The sequence below is a fragment of the Lutjanus erythropterus genome, chromosome 14 (assembly GCF_056507025.1).
Source record: "Lutjanus erythropterus isolate fLutEry1 chromosome 14, fLutEry1.hap2, whole genome shotgun sequence".
NCBI classification, from domain to species: Eukaryota; Metazoa; Chordata; class Actinopteri; order Lutjaniformes; family Lutjanidae; genus Lutjanus; species Lutjanus erythropterus.
Genome location: NC_139330.1, coordinates 23,310,787 through 23,331,410, shown reverse-complemented (window position 1 = coordinate 23,331,410; position 20,624 = coordinate 23,310,787). Strand labels below are relative to the sequence as shown.

General features: G+C 40.5%; 2 protein-coding genes across 4 annotated transcripts in view; one reads left to right on the top strand and one right to left on the bottom strand.

Annotated features, from left to right (window-relative positions):
* The window catches only part of map3k21 (mitogen-activated protein kinase kinase kinase 21), a 29,564-nt gene extending 19,154 nt beyond the window's left edge, over positions 1-10,410 (bottom strand). For all 3 annotated transcript variants that reach the window (XM_084735490.1, XM_084735487.1, XM_084735489.1), the window contains exon 1: positions 9,441-10,410. In XM_084735490.1, coding sequence (XP_084591616.1) covers positions 9,441-10,233 — 793 coding nt within the window. In that variant the 5' untranslated portion in view covers positions 10,234-10,410. The remainder of the gene's footprint in view (positions 1-9,440) is intronic.
* A 2,743-nt stretch (positions 10,411-13,153) lies between these two features.
* Positions 13,154-20,624, top strand: part of pcnx2 (pecanex 2) — a 40,687-nt gene continuing 33,216 nt past the window's right edge. The window contains exons 1-4 of the mRNA XM_084735965.1: positions 13,154-13,622; positions 16,204-16,406; positions 18,388-18,505; positions 18,611-18,650. Of these exons, the coding sequence (XP_084592091.1) occupies positions 13,470-13,622; positions 16,204-16,406; positions 18,388-18,505; positions 18,611-18,650 (514 nt within the window). The 5' untranslated portion in view covers positions 13,154-13,469. The remainder of the gene's footprint in view (positions 13,623-16,203; positions 16,407-18,387; positions 18,506-18,610; positions 18,651-20,624) is intronic.

The window sequence follows — 20,624 nt, the reverse complement described above, 5'->3', positions numbered from 1 at the left end:
AGTGCAACGCAATTGGAGATGGATATGCCTCCAAGGCAGACCCCACCCTCAGTCCAACCCCCATTTAATTCCCCTTTCCAACAGTGGATCTTCAGGCAGACCCATCTTTCATGGTGGAACAGTGGGAAGATCAGAAGCAGGTCTGCTGCCTTCAAAGCAAATCCCACGCTTCTTCCCATTGCTTTCTCTCCCTCAAGCTAAAAAGAAAAAAAACTAACTTTTTGGGAAAACTTAACCATTTCTTCAGTCATCAACAAACTAAAAATATCTTGAACACACTCCCTGAAACTCTACAGAAGCTAAAATTTCACAAACTACCAGTGATTAAATTTTAGGTAGCTTTAAAAATCTTTGGAAGATAAAGCACAGCTGCAATACAATTTACTTCTGCATTTTCAGCAATATATATGTCTTAAAATAGGTTTATACAGATAAAAGTTGCCATCATGTGTCTAGTACTTTGTATTAGAGACAAATGTGACAACATCCATACCAGTATTTCACTGCACTTTGATAGGTCTGCTGTTGGTGTTTGTTGTTGGTGCTGTTGTTTAAATGTGTTTCTTTATCTGACAAATGCTAAATAGCACACAGTGAATTCCCCAAATCATCATAATTGTTTGGCTGACATTGCAATTGCAATGATTTGTTATATTAGAGGGCATCATAACTTTTATCATCATTCTTATTTTCATTTCCATATTTAAATGCTTATGGTGTGACTTTTGCAGAGATGTGTACCAAACAAAGATGTTTTCTTAAGCAACAATATGCAGTATGTCACACTGCAACAAGGATAAAATTTTGATTAATTGTTCAGCCCTACTAACTGTCAATCTAACTTACTATTGGCCTGTGTATCTGTCTATTAAATATGCATGGCCAAGAGGAGCAAGAGCAAGCCTTGAAGCAGTATTTAGTGCAACAAACCATAAAGCCAGTTAAATCTATTAATCTCTTTGTCTCTCTCTAGCAACAGTGAAGTGGCAAACTGTGCCCCTTATGATTCTAACAATTTGATACAACTTCTAAAAACTAAATCAGAAATGGTATACTAGTCTACTACTAAAGCATTACATTTTCAGCATAATTCTGGGGCTCCTTTTTGTTAGTGACATAACTAAGTATTGATGTAGTATGGTTGGTGTAAAGTGCAGCCTCCTAACTTGACGTGGCAGTATTTTCCTAACTGTGCCAACAGACTAAGCATGAGAGCAAGAGAGCTTCCTGTAGTAAGCAGAAACAAGGCTGCTAAACATTCCCCGACTGGTCTGTCTCTCCCTGTTGAAATGAGAGTGCCCCCAGGCATTCTGGTTGATGGGAAAAGGATCAGGGCTAATGGCTGGCTAAATCCATCTATCATGGTCACGTCTCTCTGGGCCACTTGCTCTTTGTCTGTCCTCTTCCTCTCCTAGCTTGTGTCTGTATAAGCTTGAATTGACCCATAACTAGGCAAATTAAAACATTACAAATGTTAAAGGTGTACAGCCACAGCGTTTTGCTGTATTAGCATCTATCAACGTGCTTGGGAGCTACGGAGGGGATTGGTTGATTCGGAAGGCAGCTCTTCTCAGCTGTGGGCCCTTTTCCTTTTCACCCTGCCCTGCAACAATAGGTGCAGTCAGGGAGAGGTCATAAAAAACACAGTGAAAGCATCTCCACTCCTCCTCTCTCCCCTCTGCCCATTCTCTCGTCAGAGAAAAGACAGGCAGTAACTGTCTGTGTGTCACCAGGGGTAATTGTGGGAAGCCTGAGAAAAGTTGCCCAACACCTAGTCAAGCTTTGGTAACATTTCCTCTGTGATTCTACTTATTCCAGAAGTAGAGCAATACAACTGAAAAATTACAGGAGGAAACAAAGGATTCTCTAGAGGGATACTTGTTCTCAGCTACATCAAACCTAACTGTTTTCTCTCATGTAGTGAACTTGTTATGACCTAGTAATGAAAAAGAGTTTGAGAGGTATTCTTTTGCAATGCTTTTCCCACAGACGCAGAGTGGGTAACAGTAGGGCTTATTATTATTTACTTATTGGGGTCTGTGTCATACAAATATATTCTCTTATATCTTGGGAACAAGATTTGTAGGCCGGGACATCTCTGCAGCACTACAGTACTTTATTATAATGCAATTTAACACATTTTACCTGTGTCTAAAAACATCCTCTGCGATTTGGATATTACACATTGCATTTTCGATAATATTTCAATTAAATGTGCAGCCCTAGTTTACAGGGAAACCCAAATCTATAACATAACTAGGTCAGCAGGAGAAGGACAAGTGAAATGAAATGGAAGATGCAAATTAACATTCATCTGTCTATTCATGTCTATTTTTTTTACATTTGGGTATCAGGACATAAAATGTGTGATAGGTGCGTCCCTAATTTCTGTCTTTTGAATGCTTATTTTTAATTACAACTAGAGCTAAGTTGTGACAGTGACAGTTTTAATTCAAACAGTGAGAAAGAAAATAAAGCCACATGAACATCCTTTTGTGGACAATTCCATAACATTCATTTGGCAGACACTTTAGACCAAAGTGACTTATAATAAGTGCATTTGTCACTTCCACAACAATATCATTGATAATTTGGACTGTCCTCATTTCACATTTCGCTTGATCCATTCTGTTCATCATAGATAACCAAGTCTGTTCACTGGGAAATCTTGCTCTGAAGTCTCAGGAGAGTTGAGCTGTTGCAGCTTAATATTCAACCATGATATTAAAAATTTTTTAGATGACACAAAGCTGTACTTTCTGTGCACCAAAACAAACTTCCTGGCACTCCTCTCTCTCAACTCTTGCTCATATTTTCACCATTGTCTTCCTGCAACAAGTCACCTCTTGCGAGATCTTGGAACAAGACTTGGTTAGACACAATAATTAACAGGTTCAAGTTAAAAGTAAAAAAAATGACAGATTTCTCTAGAGAGTCCTTTCCATTATGTTGTCAGACACTTATAATAACAATCTGATCCTGTCAGTGGCAAAAACAAGCACTTTGTGTGGACATACATTGACGGTGCACATTATCTCTGGATGATTACATTGCAACCTGTTCCACGGCCACTGGCTGCAGCACTCTTGCTCAATACTGGACCAATTTCAAAAACTGTTGTCCCCATTAGTGTCACATAGACACAAAACATTGGAAAACATGGTCTAGACTGAAAAATACCAGTTTCCCTTTAATAGAAATGAGATGATTCATGTGACTGGTTGAGAATCCTATCCAATCTATCTATATTTAAATGTAAACATATGTTTATGCAGTATGCTACACAAATAGAGATGGAAATGACAGGTGCACATACCCTAGGACTTTGCCCTGGTTGCTGCAACTGGTTATCAAACTATCTGTGCTAATTTCAGTGTAGTGACAAAAGGACATCCTTTCAGTGTTTCTATGACTTTTGAAGGTCTTCACAGATGTACAGAATGATGGGTGTGCAGAGAATGACAGGGAGAGGGAGGGGAATGAAGGAACAGTGTGATGAAGTGCAACAATAGCTTAAGATTGATGGGAGAATGCTGCTGCACACGCTCCAAACAGAGCTCCATCAGTTTCAGTAGCGTTCAAGCACACATTCCTGGCATACTATCGCTCACACCAAGATGTGAAACTCCAAACTTAATGTGGGTTATGCGTACTGGCTCAGGGCCAGGTTTCAGTGCAATTTCTTTCTCATATCTTTATCATACAACCACTCCTAGCTTGAGGGAGAATGTTTAAATCAGAGTTGTAAGATCAAAAGGAAGGAAGGGTCAATGAGAGGATGTAATCAATAACACAACGATAAAGCAAAAAGAGACAGAAAAAAAAAACAAGTAAAATCTGAATCAAATACTTCTAACAAATATTGTCTGCATTGCCAGAGCCTGATACAACTTGTCTTTTCATGCCATGTGACCCTGCTGACATTTAAAAACAACTAAAAACAATTAAGTGGACATATTCCTTCATTGTAATGAACAATGTAAGTGTGGTTTGCTCCTCTCAGCTCAGCCAAACTAACAAATGAAACCACAACTCTGACATCTGACTGACATGAAGCCACTGACCTGCACAAACTGCTATATTTCCCATACTTGTCTTAATGAATGAATATGCTAATACAACAATACAGCGGTATTTGTAAACAGTAGTTTTTGGATAACAATGGAACTCTAGGGCACACAGGCACACAAGATGCAGGCTGCAGCTACACAGACAATACTTGTTAGCAGGATAAATTCTTTGTTGGTTTTGATGTGTTGAGAAAGTTTGTTGATTTATGTTAAAATGAAAAAAGTAACCCCAGCATTATCCTTTAACATTAGCAAATTGTGTTGTCTCCAAAAAGTAGACATGAAAAATAATAAGGAGCAAGTGGCAGGAGAAAGGAACAAGGGAGGGAAGGTAAGTAAGAAGAAAAATAACGAAGTAAGAAGGGAAACCCCCTCAGTTTGTGGCAATAAAAGAGTACCGCTGCTCTCTGGGAGATTAAATATGAACGGAACAAAACAAAACGAGGGCTTTGAGACCCTCTGAGTCCTAGCCATTCTTCTGGCCACAGTAGCCTAGCAACCGCTGCTTGACCAGTCCATTGTGCAAACGTATGTTAAGCTTTTATCCCTCATTAGCAACATTCCTCCCTGCAGGCTGGGATTTTACAGATTAGGTTGAAAAACACAAAAGAGATTGGACAAATCTTGCTGACTTCCAACATACTACTTTACAGGCTAATCATTGATCAAATAGCTGTAAGTTTGTCTGTGTGGAGCATGTGTACACTGCAAGTTGATAAATGACAGGCTGAGTAGTTGAGTGAAGATGGAGAAGTTTAGTTCTCCATACAGTATGTACCTGTCTTATGTCCTGGTTTACCCTGAGAGGAAAAATACTGGAGTGAAACAACTTGAAAATATCCACCAGAAATAGAGCAGAGATAGTCACACCAACAGGCATTTTCTCATTAAAAATTAATAAAAGTGACAGATTGCTGATTAACAACAACTTATCACAATGTGTCCCTTTAATATTTACCCCCTGTGTAGATAATTCTCACCCCTTTTATCCTTTTAGATTGGTTGACACGCACTCAACGCCAAGACAAACAGACAACATGCCCACACTAGCAGATGCAACAACTTCTCTAAGCTGCATTATTCTGGGTTTTTACTGGGAAAACAACCCAACACACCACGGGGTGCCATTTGTGTGTTTGTGTGTAGGAGAGAGTCCTTTGTGAACTCACTGCCCTGGTTCAAAGCAAACACATACAGCTTCTTTCATTCTCTCTCTATTTAGATAAGACTGTATATTGACTACAGATGTTCAGACTTCTGACCCTGGGGCGATCAACTACCTGCATCTAGTAACAGTGGTGTTGCAGACGCCAGCAGATTGGATTCAGTGTCTTTCTTGGTCTAATTTTGAGGCTAATAGCTTAGCAGCAGACTCTTGTGCAGTAAAAAAATCAGAAAAACTTTTATTCACTAGCCAACTATCTTAAGGTAAAATGTTGATTTCTCAAAACTTCAATAAGCACTTTGTGAAAGGTCTCTTGTGTTAGGCTTTAAATTCTCCCTCTTTCTCCTTAAAGCTTATGCCGTGTCTAGGTCACAGTGAAGTGGCAGGATAAACACACTGACTTGTGTTTGCAGCACTGTGTCTGTTCGGGGGAGTTTGTGTATGTTCACATTCAAACATCCGATTAGCTCACACAATCTAAACAGCAGTTAAATCCTTTCTCTCCATCTGCCCTATAATTAACACAAATCTACCAACTTAAATAAGACCAGTTTTAGGGTAGGGCTCTTCTACACTGTTCATCTCATAGCCTCAGGAGCATTGCATTCACGTTAAACGCATTATGTCAAACATGATGTGCAATATAGGGGGTCTCAGGGGTCTGAAATTGTCAAAAAAATGACACTACAATGTATTTTAAAAGCATACTCTGTCCAGCATTCATTATTCAAATTGCAAAACATTTATTCACAACCATGAATAAAGAAAAATATTGTTGTTATGTTTCCTCTTATATTGTCATTAAATACCCAGTTGTTTCTGGTCTGCAATCCAAATGTTATGTAGTTAGCAAAAGCTAATGTTTTCCTGTGCAACCTTTGGATTTGTTTTCTGCTTTGACATCACAGTTAAACTTGATTAAAAATACCCAAATCTTGCATATTGCGTATTCACTCTGTGTAAGACTTCAGCAGTAACACTGGAGCACTACATAGAGGGCACCCCATGATTGCCACCAGGCATTTTGTACACTGACTTTAAAGTTTCTCCAGACATAATGACTCATTGTCCACATTCATTGTCCACATATGATGAATTACATTTCAGAGAGTGAATCAGTTTCATTCTTAGCTAGAAAAATTACTTATCAACTAAAAATATGTATTCTAAATGATTGGTATCAAGTCTGAACAATGTTTTTTTTAGATTTACCACCATTGTTTTTACTATTTTCTTTTGAGGATAAGTAGACTGTTGACAAGGTGTGACCTTTTTGTCAAGCTTGCATTATCTCTGCCTTTATTAACTGAAACTATAACCATGTATGGAGGTCATGTTTGCAGTAGAGCTGTAATTATTAGCCAATCAATCAATCACTTGTAAACTATTAATCGACAATATTAATAGTAGAATTAATAGCTTTGTGTCACTTTTGAGAAAAAATGTCCAAAGACTCTGATTTCAGCTTCTCAAATGTGAGTATTTTCTGGTTTCTTTAATCCTCTATGCAAGTACACTGATTATCTTTGGGCTGTGGATGAAACAAGACCTTCGGCTTTGGGAAACAGTGATCAACATTTTCCCCCATTGTCTGACATTTTGTGGACCAGATAACCAATTAATCATGATTAATCGTGTAAATAATAGACAGATCAATCAATAATGAAAATAATTGTAAGTTGCAGCCCTAATTTGCAGAACACAAATGTTTGAATCACTGGGCATGCGTGTGTTTAACCTGAATGCACAGATTTTTCATAGTCAATCTACTAATGACCCCTTATCCCCCATATCTGAAAAATGTTAAGAGACAATCTTTATCTTTTTGAAATCCAATCAAAATGTCTGAGTCTGGTGGAGGTCTGGTCTGTGTAGATTTATCTTGTTTTGTCTCTACATTCACACTTTGACTCTCACAGCTGGAGATAAACAGTAGACAGAGCTGTTCCCCACATGGCCCCAGGTTGATAAGAGTCTCTGGTCACAAAGGGAGAAATAGTGTTTGGAGTCACATTACACACATAAACACACCTGGGTGGAAGTGGGTAGCATGTGTAAGAGGGTATATGACTCAGACTCTTTTTCACATCGAGTCCTGTCCATTCATTATTCAGTCCTGGGAAACTAAAGTTTGCTGGCCTGTTGTCAATTACCAGTCCACGGAGGAACTAGCACAGTTGTTGGCCTGCTGCACTGAACCAAGTTCCAACTACATGATCCTGCTAAGTTACTGAGAAACTCAAAAGTGAGAACTGCAAGTAAACCTCAAGAGTCTTAATCTAATTTCAATCTCATTCATTCAAACATGAATCATTCCTACAGCCCTGCACTACAGAACCCCCCCACCCCCACGCATACTTTCTCTGTTATTAACTTGATAGGTTGTCTTGACTCCTTTTTATCTTATGACCTCTAGTATTACCTCTGGTTGGTCAAGCACATGGCCTGACAGTGTGGAAGGTTATGTATTTGGTAAATCACTGACTTTATTTGAACAAGATTTCAGCTTGGGGTGGAGAGAGGGGGCTGGGAAGGTGTGTTTGTGTGTGTTTTAAAGGATGAGGGGGATGAGTGAGTCCAGGGGGGGCAGCCCAGCTGAGCAAACTCTGACTTTATTTCACATCCTCTTGATGGTATCCCCCACTACTTCATACACCCACAGACCTTTTACACCTTTTTAAATCTATTCTGCGTAAAGGGCAGTGCTACACCAGTGATGCTGTGAAATATGTGAATTATTCAGAGTTTTTAGAAACCTCCCATTTAGGCTGTAATGGCAAAATGTTTTCCTCATAATAAAAAAATGAGGTAAACAATGTTGAGCTGCAACTTACAATTATTTTCATTAACGATTAACCTGTTGAAAATGTTCTCAACCAAATTTTTGCTCTAGGAATGTGCACGATTAGTTGACTAAACTATTAAACGTCACAATCTTTGCTAGTCAACACCGGAAATACTAGTCAGCAAAACTATTAATTATTTTATTTATGTACAACACCATATAACTGCTACCTCTCAGATGTTATGCCGCCCACTACTGGTTGGTGCAGCAGCTCCAGCAGACAGCAGTCACCCCGACTCCCTGTACTAATGCCCAGATGTAAACCAGAGAGGTTGAAAGCGGGACGGATAACATGTCATAAAACCAGCACTGTTTGGCAGTATTTTGATCTAGAATATGAAAATAAGGTTGTATGTAGGCCATGTCAGAGTAAGCTAGCATATCACCACTCAACCACTCAATGCATGGTCAAATTCAAGGAGAGCAGGCTGCTGGTCTGAAAAGACGCATTTAGTGAGTTGTTGTCATGTTTTGAAGGATGATGTGCAATATGTACATAATGTAGGATACAGAGACACATTTTAGTGACATTTAAAACTATTTGGTTATTGAGGGACGTAATTAACAGTTTCAAATGGTTCTTAATACATGCGTTTTTATAACTTTCACCTTATCAATTAACAAACTGTGCTCAATTTTGACTTTGAGTGCTTTTTACCTTTAGACTCGGTAGCTAGTCAAATTACAATGTCAGTTTGAAAGAGAAATTAGTTGCCAGGGATATCCCAACTGTAATTAGGTCAATACAATGTCAGAAAATTGTGAAAAATGTATCACTGCTTCACAATCCCTGAGGTGATACCCTCAATTGTCTTGTTTTCTTCACAACCCAAAATATTCAGTTTACTGTCTTAGAGGACTAAAGAAACCAGACAATATTCACATTTGAGAAGCTGAATATCAGAGAAATTGGACATTTTTTCTTTAAAAAAGGGGCTCATAGTGATTGATCTATTATCAAAATAAACTGAGAATTAATTAAGTAGTTGACAACCAATTGATTAACTGACTAATCGTAGCAGCTCTAAAACAAAGTCATTAATATGACAGTTACCTATCACCATCTGTGTGACAGGTTCACACGTGCAGTTGCCAAATTAAACTGAGGGATTACTTAGCATAGATGAGTCTTACAAAGTAACTGCTTTATAAGAGGCTATTGAGTTCATTAATATTCACAATTACTCAAATAGACCTGAACAGTGACCTGATTGAAACTATAAATAATTATGAAGGATGGGCTGCATGTGCAACAGGTGGATGGTGGAACTAGGAAAGTTAGATTGGTCTTCTTAATTAATCTATCTAGCATCTATCTAAGCACACACAGGCACACATACACACTTGGATCTTTGCTTACTGTTGCTAGACTTAAGGTCCCGATGGATGATGGGTACCACGGCCTCCTCGTGTAGGTAGTGCATCCCGCGTGCAATCTGCACGGCCCAGTTGACCAGGATGTGTGGAGGGATGCGTCTTCCGGTCAGCACCCGATTCAGCGTCCCGCCTCGGGCATACTCCATGACAAGGCACAGGTTGGGCTCCTCCAAACACACTCCTTCCAGTTTAATAATGTTGGGGTGCTGCAGCATGGAGAAAAGTTTCGCTTCTTGTTTAACACTGCCGGCTGTGGCTGTTATGTCCTCGTCTGGGTCTTGCCGGGCCGCCTTCACGGCCACCTCCTGATCTTTCCATGTGCCCCGGTAAACTTTGCCAAATCCACCCACACCAATTATCTCCTCTAGCACCAGTTCACTGAAAGGGATCTGGACGGGCGAGCTCGGCACTCGCTCTGGTACCCCCACAGACCCACTCGTGGCGGGGAGACGGTAAATAGCGGGCTGGTAGGTAACATAGTTGGAAGGGAAAATCCCGACCCGGTGATTGATTTTACCCGTCCACCATCCCTCATCCCCGGAGATCGCTGCGTCCTTGGACAGCACCTCCACTACGTCCCCTCGCCTGAGGCTGAGCTCGTCCTCGCCGCTTGCCTCGTAGTCATACGCGGCTGTCCACAGGGACCGAGTTGGGCACAGCGGGGCAGAGTGAGCCCACGCCCGGACTGTGGGGGAATCTGTCCAGGCATGCTCCCCGGTCCCACCGCCTCCCGGCCGCCCTTCACCGTTTGGGAAAGCGGCCTGCGAGACATCCATTTCTCGGTGGCCGTAGCGGCACCATAGGGTGCAGAGCTTTTAGAACAAAATGAAAACTTTAAAACCGTGAAAGGAAACTTTTAGAAATCCTCATGCTGTCACATCTACGAGACTAGCCGATGAGAAGAGAGAAGACTTCTCTGTACACCCCACGGCAGAGTCAAACCGTGTCCAAAGTCCTGTGGGAGAGAGAGAGCGTCTGCAGCCCAGTAACGTTATCCACGTCGCCACTCCGGTGAAACTGTATGAGGGTCAACAACTAGCCAGGCTACGGTTAGCCGAAATACGTTTAGCTAATGTCACTACTTCATGAGCTGCGGGTTTAACAACAGTACCAAGTTGGACATGAATATCTTTAAATAATCTCAACTACGAGAGAGACATTAGTCAACAATTTAGTCTCTGCTGCTTAACGCTAACGTGAACAAGCTAAAGTTAGCTCTCTAACGATGAAGCTAAGTTAACGTTACCAAGTTGTCGCAGGTGCCGCAGGAGGTGCACCTGCACCGTCCACTGTGAGAATGTGAAGCGAGGCTCCGAGCGACAGGTTTCCCTTACAAATTCACCAGTAAATCTCATCTAGTCGCCAAATCCCGAGATATAAAGTTCACTTGCTCGTTTGTGGACTTTTAACAAGAATTTCAACTGCATTGGCTAGCGGGTTAGCTTAGCATAGGTCAGCCCGTTGACTAGTAAGGCAGTTGGAAAAGTTGCTCCTCAGTTTTTAAGATCGGTTATTCCCAACTTTGTCTCTCCTTCGGGGACGTGAAGAACAGCCGACGGTTGAACTCGTAGAAAGCACGGCAAACATCCTGGATTTTACTGCAACAATACCGAAATAAAAACATGACAAAAAAAATCGTCAACTTTAATCAAAACAACCCCCCATCGCCGTTGTCGCCAGACGAAGTCGGACCCAGCAGTGGCTGTACCGAAGATCTGGGGGACGCCGCTGCTGCTCTCGCTGCTGGCTGTGGTGCGCTCTGATTGGTGGATTCTGTGACATGTGACGGCCGCAGCAGTAGGGGGGAGGGGGGCGGAGCTACTATAGGAATGTGTGAGGAGAGCGCGCCTTCAGGGAAATTATGGGAATAGTGGACCGTGTAGCATGACACACACACAGGCACACACACAGGTTCTTAGTCCTTTCCAAACACCAACAGCCATGTGAACAAGAGAGGGAATTTTTATTATGAAAATATCACTACTACTACTTGCATTAGGCCTACTGCTATACGATTTTAGCAACGTATTTAGGCATTAGGCCTGTAAGGAATTTGACTCCAGTGTCAAGTGGCTCTCAGTGTAGTTGTTCCCACACAGTATCAAGAACAAATGTACAAAACGATACACAGTAGCCACAATGACCACTATGTTAAATATAAAGAGCCTGAAACATATATAAACATATACATATACAATTATTATTAGTAGTATACAACAACTACTACTAATAATAATAGTAACAATAATACAATATACAATTATAATTACATATAAATTATGATTACTACATAATATTACAACTATAATTGTAACTTTACATTTTCTTTCATAACTCACATACTACTTGAAATATACAAGTCATCTTTTGTTATAACAAATATATGTGCAATAATAATACATTTGATATGTTTTCCATAATTAGGACAAGACTATAATATAAAATTTAATGCAAGAAGTCAGAGTCAGGTGGGGTGCAATTGTAACACTGACAATATAGGTCATATTAATCCACTGTATTTCAAATAAAGGGATCTTTAAAATTGCCCCCTTCTTGCAGCCATATTGAAATCTTGTATGCCAGCTGGCAACACTTCCATTAGCAGAAGTATTTCATGTTAATTTTTATCCAAACACCTTGAGATAAAATTGTTGAGCTTAAATTTGCTGCCCTCTAAACTTAAGACAGCAGAAGAAAAAAAATGTACAAAAGTAACTTTCACACATCAAAATCAATGTTTTTGTTGAAGGTGAAATGATACTGATCCCGTGCCACAGGGAGAGAAAGAATCCTACTGAGCATGTGCAGAGTAAGACTGCATCTGAAATTTCATATTAACATGCTATTTAGTAGGCTTAAACAGTCTGTGAGAATATTTAGTATGTCTGAAACCATGAACCAAAGAGCATGCAAGGTGCATACTATTAGTAAATATTACAGTACTAGACATTGTGCTGGTGTAAATATCCCACAATGCAATGCAGCAGTGAACAACAATGACAAGATACCAGACAGATGGAACAGCAAACAAGGCAGTCAGTAATGCTTCAGTTTAAATATGACAAAGTTTTCACTTTGTTAGGTGTAGTATATTTTGAAAATTATTTCAGTTGCCACTGGTTACCATTGTGACACGTCTCAGTCCAGCAAGGAGGCTTTCAGGAAGTGACATGATACATGCTGAACAGAGTGACAGAAAAGATACATACTACTGTTTATTTACACAAAAGTATGCTGAATGATTGTGCACATATGCCGTGCATAGTATGTGATTTCGGACACAACGTAGGAGTCATCACTCTAGCTTGTCTCTGATTGGAGGGCTTGAGTTTGTTACAATTGCCCCTGGTACAGTTGCCCCCAGTCTCCCTACAGCTACTACTACCACTACTACTTCTAATAATAATAATTAGGGTTTCTCTATCAATATAAATGCGCTCTGAGCCTACATGCATGTACATACACATTACCTCTGTGACAATACTTTATACAAATGCATAGGCTTGCATAAAGTCATCATAAACCTACTATGCACAATGTGGTTTCATTGTGTGACTGATTTTGCCTGCGTGTGTGCGCAGATCAACACTGAAGGTGGGAATCATATAATAGGCAAGGATGGAGAGGGAGGGGAGGCAGAGAGGAGGAGTGGGAAGGGAGGGAGGGGAGGAGGGAGCTGCGCATCTGTACAGGCAGCTAGAGAGGAGAGGAGAGGAGAGAAGGAGAGAGACGAACAGGAGAAGATGAGGACCGCGGCAGCAGCAATGGACGAATCGACATTGGGGCGAGAAAAGGCAGCCGAGAGGACGACGCCGAGGAAGACCGATGAGGCATGAGAGAGAGGGCTCAGTCAGGAGGAGACGTGCTGTATCGCCTCAACATGGAGGCGTAGCGACGGTAGCATGCATTAGAGGAGATCATTTCATTGTAGCCTAGCAGCAGCAGCAGCAGTAGCGGCATCATCCGTCCGTCCAACCTGAGCGGAGGAGAGGAGGAGACTGGAGGAGGAGAGATGGGCTCCCAGGTTGTGCAGACCCTGCGTCAGGGAGTCTGGGCATCTCTGACCGGGGGCTGGTACCACGACCCGGACCAGAACAAATTCAACAACTCCTGCCACCTCTATCTGTGGATATTTCTCCTGATGTTGCCTCTGTCTCTCCATCTGGTGAGTTTTTATCAGGGAACATGACGTCCAAGGCCTCAAAGGGGGTGTGAGGTCGCTGCTCACGGCACCTATAGCCTAGGTAACGTCTTTTTTTTTTATCTGTCATGCGCCCTTTTATCCTTTCTGGGGTAAACGTGCTGTGGCTCTGGAAGGATCTAACTCCCTTCATTGTCTGGGTGCTACTGAGGGAAATATAGACTGGAAAAAAAAAAAACACTGTCGCAGTATTTTTTCCTTGCATGCGGTGACGGAACGCATGGCTGCTCCTGGATGTGGGAGAGGAGGCGTGAAACTGTGGGTCACTCACATTTTCATGTCATGGCCTTTGAAATAGCTGCAACACAGACTGCATTCATGTCCTGGATGGGAAACTCCCATAAGACGGTTCTGTGGAGATACAGTAGTTGTGAGGGAATAACAGCCTCACTGCAGAATGATGGCATGGATAAAGAGTTGCTGCTATAGGTCAAACATCCTGACCTTAGTTGTGATGACGTGTGAATGATGACACACAGTGAAGTGGCATAATTCTTGAAATGAATAGATGATAATGGCAACAGCAGCCATGTGCATTACATGCACAGTTTTCAAACTAGGGTCTGGGGACCAACAAGGGTCCTTGATTGGGTTGTAGGGGTTTCCGTGAAAAGGAGGAATAGAACATTTTGCATCAGCATGGAAAACAGGAAAAACTGTGGTGACCAGCCTCAACAAGGTATTTTAGCCACTTTAAAAAAATCTACTTAGAAAGAACAACCAAACTCCAAAGGCAAAATCAGTTATTTTACCTGCACAACACAGGAGATGATGGTTAGTTTCTTTGTTATTATGTGACTTAGGTGTTTTAAAAGGATAATTCAGATTCAGTCACACAATAACACAAACTAAGAGACTGAGGCAGGGGTTAATACAGCATCTCCTGCATTCTGCGAGGTAAAACCAGGAAAAAAAAAAGTATAATGTCATACTAGGGATAAAATCAGTTTCACGATAAACCGCAGTAAAATCCCACATGATTAGCAACGTTTTAAATTTTAATTACTGTGATAACCTTGTTTGATTACCACACATTGAAACCTCATATTGAATACTTGCCAACATTGGTTTGTTTTGCATCATTAAAATATCAAAACATCACAAAGACCATGGTGTCATTTCAAATTTTTGAGAGTTTTTCAATATAAAAATTTTTGATTTCAGTGTGTATATCAGTACTTTTTGAACATTTTCAACATATTTTAATAGTACTGCAATAATAATGATAACCGTGATAATTTTGGTCACTATAAATACAATATGAAATGTTCATACCCTTTCATTTCTATTTGATATGAGCCATTAGCCTAATCTATCATGTAAATACTTAACTAAACTTTGAGCTACATGCCATAGAGAAAAGAAGTGTATTTGAATTGTGGATTTTTGAATGGTGCAGATCAACCAAAAAAGCTGCTGAAAGTTCTCTGTGAAAAAAGTTAAACTAGAAAGAAGCAGCAGTATTGCAGAAGTAAGTCATGTTGTGGGCTCTGTATTTCTTGCTTCATGGGAGTAGAATATGTGTTTCCTAGTTTGAGTATGATGTCCTTAAGATGGAACGATTAAGTAAAGTGCATCCATACAAATATATTATTAACAGCTTAGTTGTTTAAGATACTTACGGTTGCGGTATCAGACATGGAAAAGTGGTATGGGGCTCTCCCTAGTCCTGGCCTACAGTACAATGACAGCTTTTGTATTATCATCACTCCCACCAGTTTTATCCAGATTAGATATTAAATGTTTCAGATTATCATTCTGTGATGTGATTGCTTCATACATCTCTGCTTTTCGGTCTCAGTACAATCAAACAGGGCTGATTGTGTGTCCGTCTGCTGTGTGTTCAGGTAACCCAAAAACTAGCCATCCACAAATGAGATTGTGATTCTGCTGTGAGAGTGACAACTCAGACCTTTTAGAGCTTTGCCACTGAAGCTACATTAAAATGTTGTTGCAGACAGTTTTCACAGTCTGTTTGAAAACACCCCCTGCTTCCCCTGCAAAAACAACACAAGCTTTCAGGGAGAGATGTTTCAAATTTCAAGTTTAGGAGCACTTTATCTGAAGGTCACACACACACAAAACACAGCGCAAGATAAATTGTGGCAGAAAGTTGAGGAACAATCAAATCAAAGCACAGTGACACTGGGCTTATTAGATTTAGACTAGAAATGTGTACCTGTAGATATTAATGAGTAAGTAGCAAGAACTCTGTCCAAACCAGTATGACTCATGTATCAGCATGATGCAGATGGGTTTTCTTTAATCTCCCTGTTCTTTGCTATGGGCTATTCATCCCCTGGGGATCAATAAACTTCATTAATCCACCAGTTAATCAAATTAGATCTGATTGCTCACTGAGCCTGTAATACACTCAGGGAACAATTCTTGGCCGTGTGACCAAATAAGCTTTAGATTCTGCAGAATTTCATCTATGCACAATAAGATGAAAAGAAATAGACGGTGCCTCTCTGGCTACTGCAGGATACTCTGGAAATGTCGATTTGAATATGATGAGGTTCTTCTTCTCCTCTCTTCTCCACAGGCCCTGCCCCCGACCACCATGGCTTTAAGCATCTACTGCACCTCCATCACTGTCTTCTTCATCCTCATCAAGCTGGCCAACTACCGGCTGCACCTGATGTTCGATGAGGGCGAGGCGGTGGTGCGTAGCAGTCTCTCTGATCTCAGCAAGGCTCCGGAGAAGAAAAGTAACGCCTCGGACACCTGCCTGCCCGCCAGCATCAGGTAAACCCCACATACACACGTTTATGTAATCCTGGATCAATCTGAAGTAATTGAAAAGTTCCTGTTCAAGACTACAGATGTGGTCTCACATTTATAGAAGTATTGGAGGTCATCAGCAGGCCATTTGAGGGAGGGGTGACAGGGGATGCCATCCTCCTTGTTAGCAAATTGCATCCCCTTGTTGACCTGCCATTGCCCCTCTCCATGCCCCAGTAGCAGGGAGAGTGCAGGGGCAGAAGGATTGTTCAGATCAGGGGTTGTCAACCTTTTGTAACTGAGGGCCCACTTCTGCTGTTGGCTCAGCATCACTGCTATTATGAATCTAGAATTAATGTATTCAGGGTCATCACATGCTTTAGACCTGGGTTTTTTCCCACATCCCTTTTTCATTTCAAAAAGTTATCTATTTTGTGTCACGGCATATTTTGATTTTATATCACCGTAATGGCATGTATCCCGATATGATGAAATAACTAAATAATAATCTTCACCATATTTCATCACATTTAATTTAACTTCCATGCAAACTGCCTCTTATAAGACAACACTTGAGTAAAAACTAAAGACTCAAAACAGTAAAACTAACATGCTTTTAAAAGGGTAGCTTTAAGGTTCCCAGTTAAAACAATAATTTCAAGTGTTACAAGTGAACAGGTGCAAATAAATACCAACCTGGCTGGGATGCCTCCTGCTCTGGAGTCCATGTTTTCTTGTCACTCTCTTCCACTATTAGAGATGCACAACTGCCACCAACTGTTGCTCTCACATCACATAAGAACATGGTAAGCAGTCCCGCTCCCCGAATCATGTTACCTTGGAAGGCAGCTGGATTTGCAAGATCTCACAAGATCACATGTGAATAGCTCCCACGGGGGAAATGGTTTCTAGGTTTCTAGTTTCTAGCGATGGACACACACCGTCATATCACCCAACCCTACTCTGCCAACTATGGTTTAGTCGAACAGTCTTGTCTGACTCAATGATCCTTTATCGGACTGAGGTTTGTGCAAATTAGAATTTATGGCCCTGACCATGGCTCTGAAATATGAGTAGCTAACTGTGCCCATGTATTTATGATGTGTATTTTTCTCTCAGTCCAGGCGTTCTGTCAGTTCCCCCTTGGATCTGTAATATTCTTTAAACTGTAGACTAAAAAAAAATACAAAATGAAACAGGTTACTTAAAACAGCTGTTCTTCTATTACCAGGGTGTTCCCTTTTGGACTCCTCCCCTGTTAAAAATGAACAAATCAGCTACTAGAGGCCATTCAGAGAGATATACAGTATTATATACATTCAACAAACTGAGATTTTTACTCCTTGTGCCTCAAGTTGCTCCCCTGCTGGGTTAGTCATTACAAAATCTAGGCCAGAGGCTAAATCCCTCATGATACAACTTAATTATTAACATGAAATTGTACATTTAGGCCTGACACCTCCTTTTAGAATAATGCCACAATACTGAGTATAACTGCATGCTTCACATCCTCTTTTTGTTTTACCATTTATAGCCTCCTCGCAGCTTTCTCTCTGTATGTGTCTGTTTTGTTCATTCCTCCTCTATTTCTTTGACATCTGATTGGTTTGGAGATCAAGTATCTCAGAGTGGGATGCAGACAGTTTCCACTTCATTTCAAAGACTCGGTACAGCTTTGGTGAAATGAACGAGCTAATGAGGGGAGGTCAGTGATCTTCAGTCCGCTCTGACACATTTGATCTGCTCAAAGACTAATAAAAGAAGACACATCACTTCCTTTTTCCCTAGATGAATGTATTTCTTATCATTTCTTTATAATCTTTGACATGTTTGTTCGGAGATGAAACAGCAAGTCCAGACACAATTATTTTTAGTGCTTCTCTATAACTCAGTTTATTTTTAGTGTCACATGATTTCATATGAAAGTGACATATTCCTCATCTCTCTGTCCCTTTTTCCCTTGTCATTTAATTTCTTGTCTGTCTTTTGTCCCCTTGTCCAATAGAAAGAGCAGTACAGTCCCAGACAGTGTTGCCATGACAATGTTGGCTCGGAAACGTCCCAGCCCGGTGATCCAGGTGACAGTGAAGCAGACTGAAACTGACCCGGGACTGATTGGGGTGGTGAGTGACAATAAAAAGATGGACTCCTGCCAATGTGAACGTACAGTGTCAACCTACATTATGTCCTCATTTTATTCACGTGTCTCTGGATTCTCTTCCGTGCAGGACTGTTCGAAGTCAGACGAGGGAGTGAAGACTGGTGAAGGTGATGCTGATCTTTTCTTGGTTTGACTGAGATACAGATGGGTAACTGTCAAAGGAAAAATATGGATAAATGAGTGGAGAAACAACAAATGCTTCCATAGGGAGAATGGACTGAATCGCAGCTTAGCTCCAACTAATAGACGTCTAAATTCATCCATTGCACAGACCTGCAGAGATTTTTTTCAAACTATTGCTGACCAAGGTTTTGCTTCCTGATGCGTTGACACGTCACCTTTCTCTCATCATTTCCTGACATCATGCAACATCAGTCCCATTAAATATATCCTGAATGAGGTTATGATCCAGTAGAGAGTGAATATGATCTTCTGGGTATTCCATTGTAATCCCAGGAAAAACTCACAGGTGGGCTTTATTATTTGGGAATACCGGTGACTCCGGACAACGTTCACAATAAACGTAAGACTTTTAAGACATAGAGGGACAGGATTAGGCACTTAACAAACTTTAAAACATCCTTAAAAAACAAACACACAACAAGGGAAACACATGAGAACTTGTAGTCTAGAATATCTTTGTAAAAATGGCCTCTGAACATCTATGGGAGATTTTGGACAGATGTTAGAAATCACTCTTCACCACCATCACCTAAAGGGAGGGACTATATTTTAAAATAATAGTATTCATTTCTCCAGTAGAGTGTGAGACTAAGACAAGAAGCACTGAATCTGTTCTGACAGCTCATGGTGACCAAAATCCTTCCTAAGAAACTTAATGTGTGCTTTTCGTTTCATTTTTTCCCATCTGTAGATGGAACTGTGTGCTCCATTTTAAAAATAATTCCTCATTTTATTTCTTGTGAAATTTTCCATAAAACCACTATGAAGTGAAAGTCAGCATGATTGACTTTATGTAGAAATGAGATAAAGATGCATAATCTGATTAAGCATTTAATGCAGTAGAAGGTTTGTCTGGCTCAGTGTTTGCCCTTGGAGGTTTTTATATATATTTTTATGTAGCTTGCATCACAGACAGATAACAATCCAAAAATCTGCAAGCCAAAAATCTGTTAGAAAAGTACATAAAAAGAAAATAGAGCCTAGATAATTCATCTGTTACCCTAACCCACCCAATTAAAATATTACAAAGGTGTAAAATAAAGTCTTCTAATTTCAAGCTTTAGGTACTTAATTAGTACTTGTTTTTTTAAGCATACCAAATCTTCTCTAAAAGCAGGTATTAATTGTCTAGCCACACTTTGAGCTTGATGCAGGACTTGTCTTGCTGTATGTAAGTATTAATACGTTGAGCTGAGATGAGGGAATAACACCAAATGAGTTTCTGGGCTGTGGTTTAGCATCGATTCAAAAGAGCTGAGGTCGATTAGTAAAGGATCTGGTTCTTGATCAGACTTCAGAAATAGAAACAAAAACGCCACACTAGAGAGACACATGGAAATACTATGGCTTAGTGGAGGTTCTTCTCCCCATTTGTATTTCAAACATTGGATTACATGTTTCTGGGGTCCTACAAAAGTAGAATCTTCCATTGGCATTTGTTAAAGGTTTGGTATTTTTGGTATTTTGAAACCTGGAACCTATTGTGATGGGTTTTTACTGAAGATGGTTAAAAGATGTTGCTGCAGGACCTGTAAAATTGGCATATATGCACATCTTACATTAGCTCATTTTCACAAAATATGAGCTAACTTGCTAGCTAATCTACATTAACCATTAGATAGCTAGTTAGCTAACAGTTTGCTAACATTTAGCCACCTTAAGATGTCGCCTTAATGTCGCTTTTATAGGAAAAGGCGAAAGTTGACTGAGGTACCAAGTTTGCTCAACTGGTGTTGGAGCACAGAACAAAAAGGAGCAAAACTTAAGTGGGTAAGGAGTGGAAAGGAGTGAGAGGGAGGTCAGGCATCAGTGAGGCAGTGGGGAGAAACAGTGTGTAGTGACAGAATATTTTCATATCCAAGCCTGTGAAGTAAGGGTTTATTTAGACTGAACCAGAG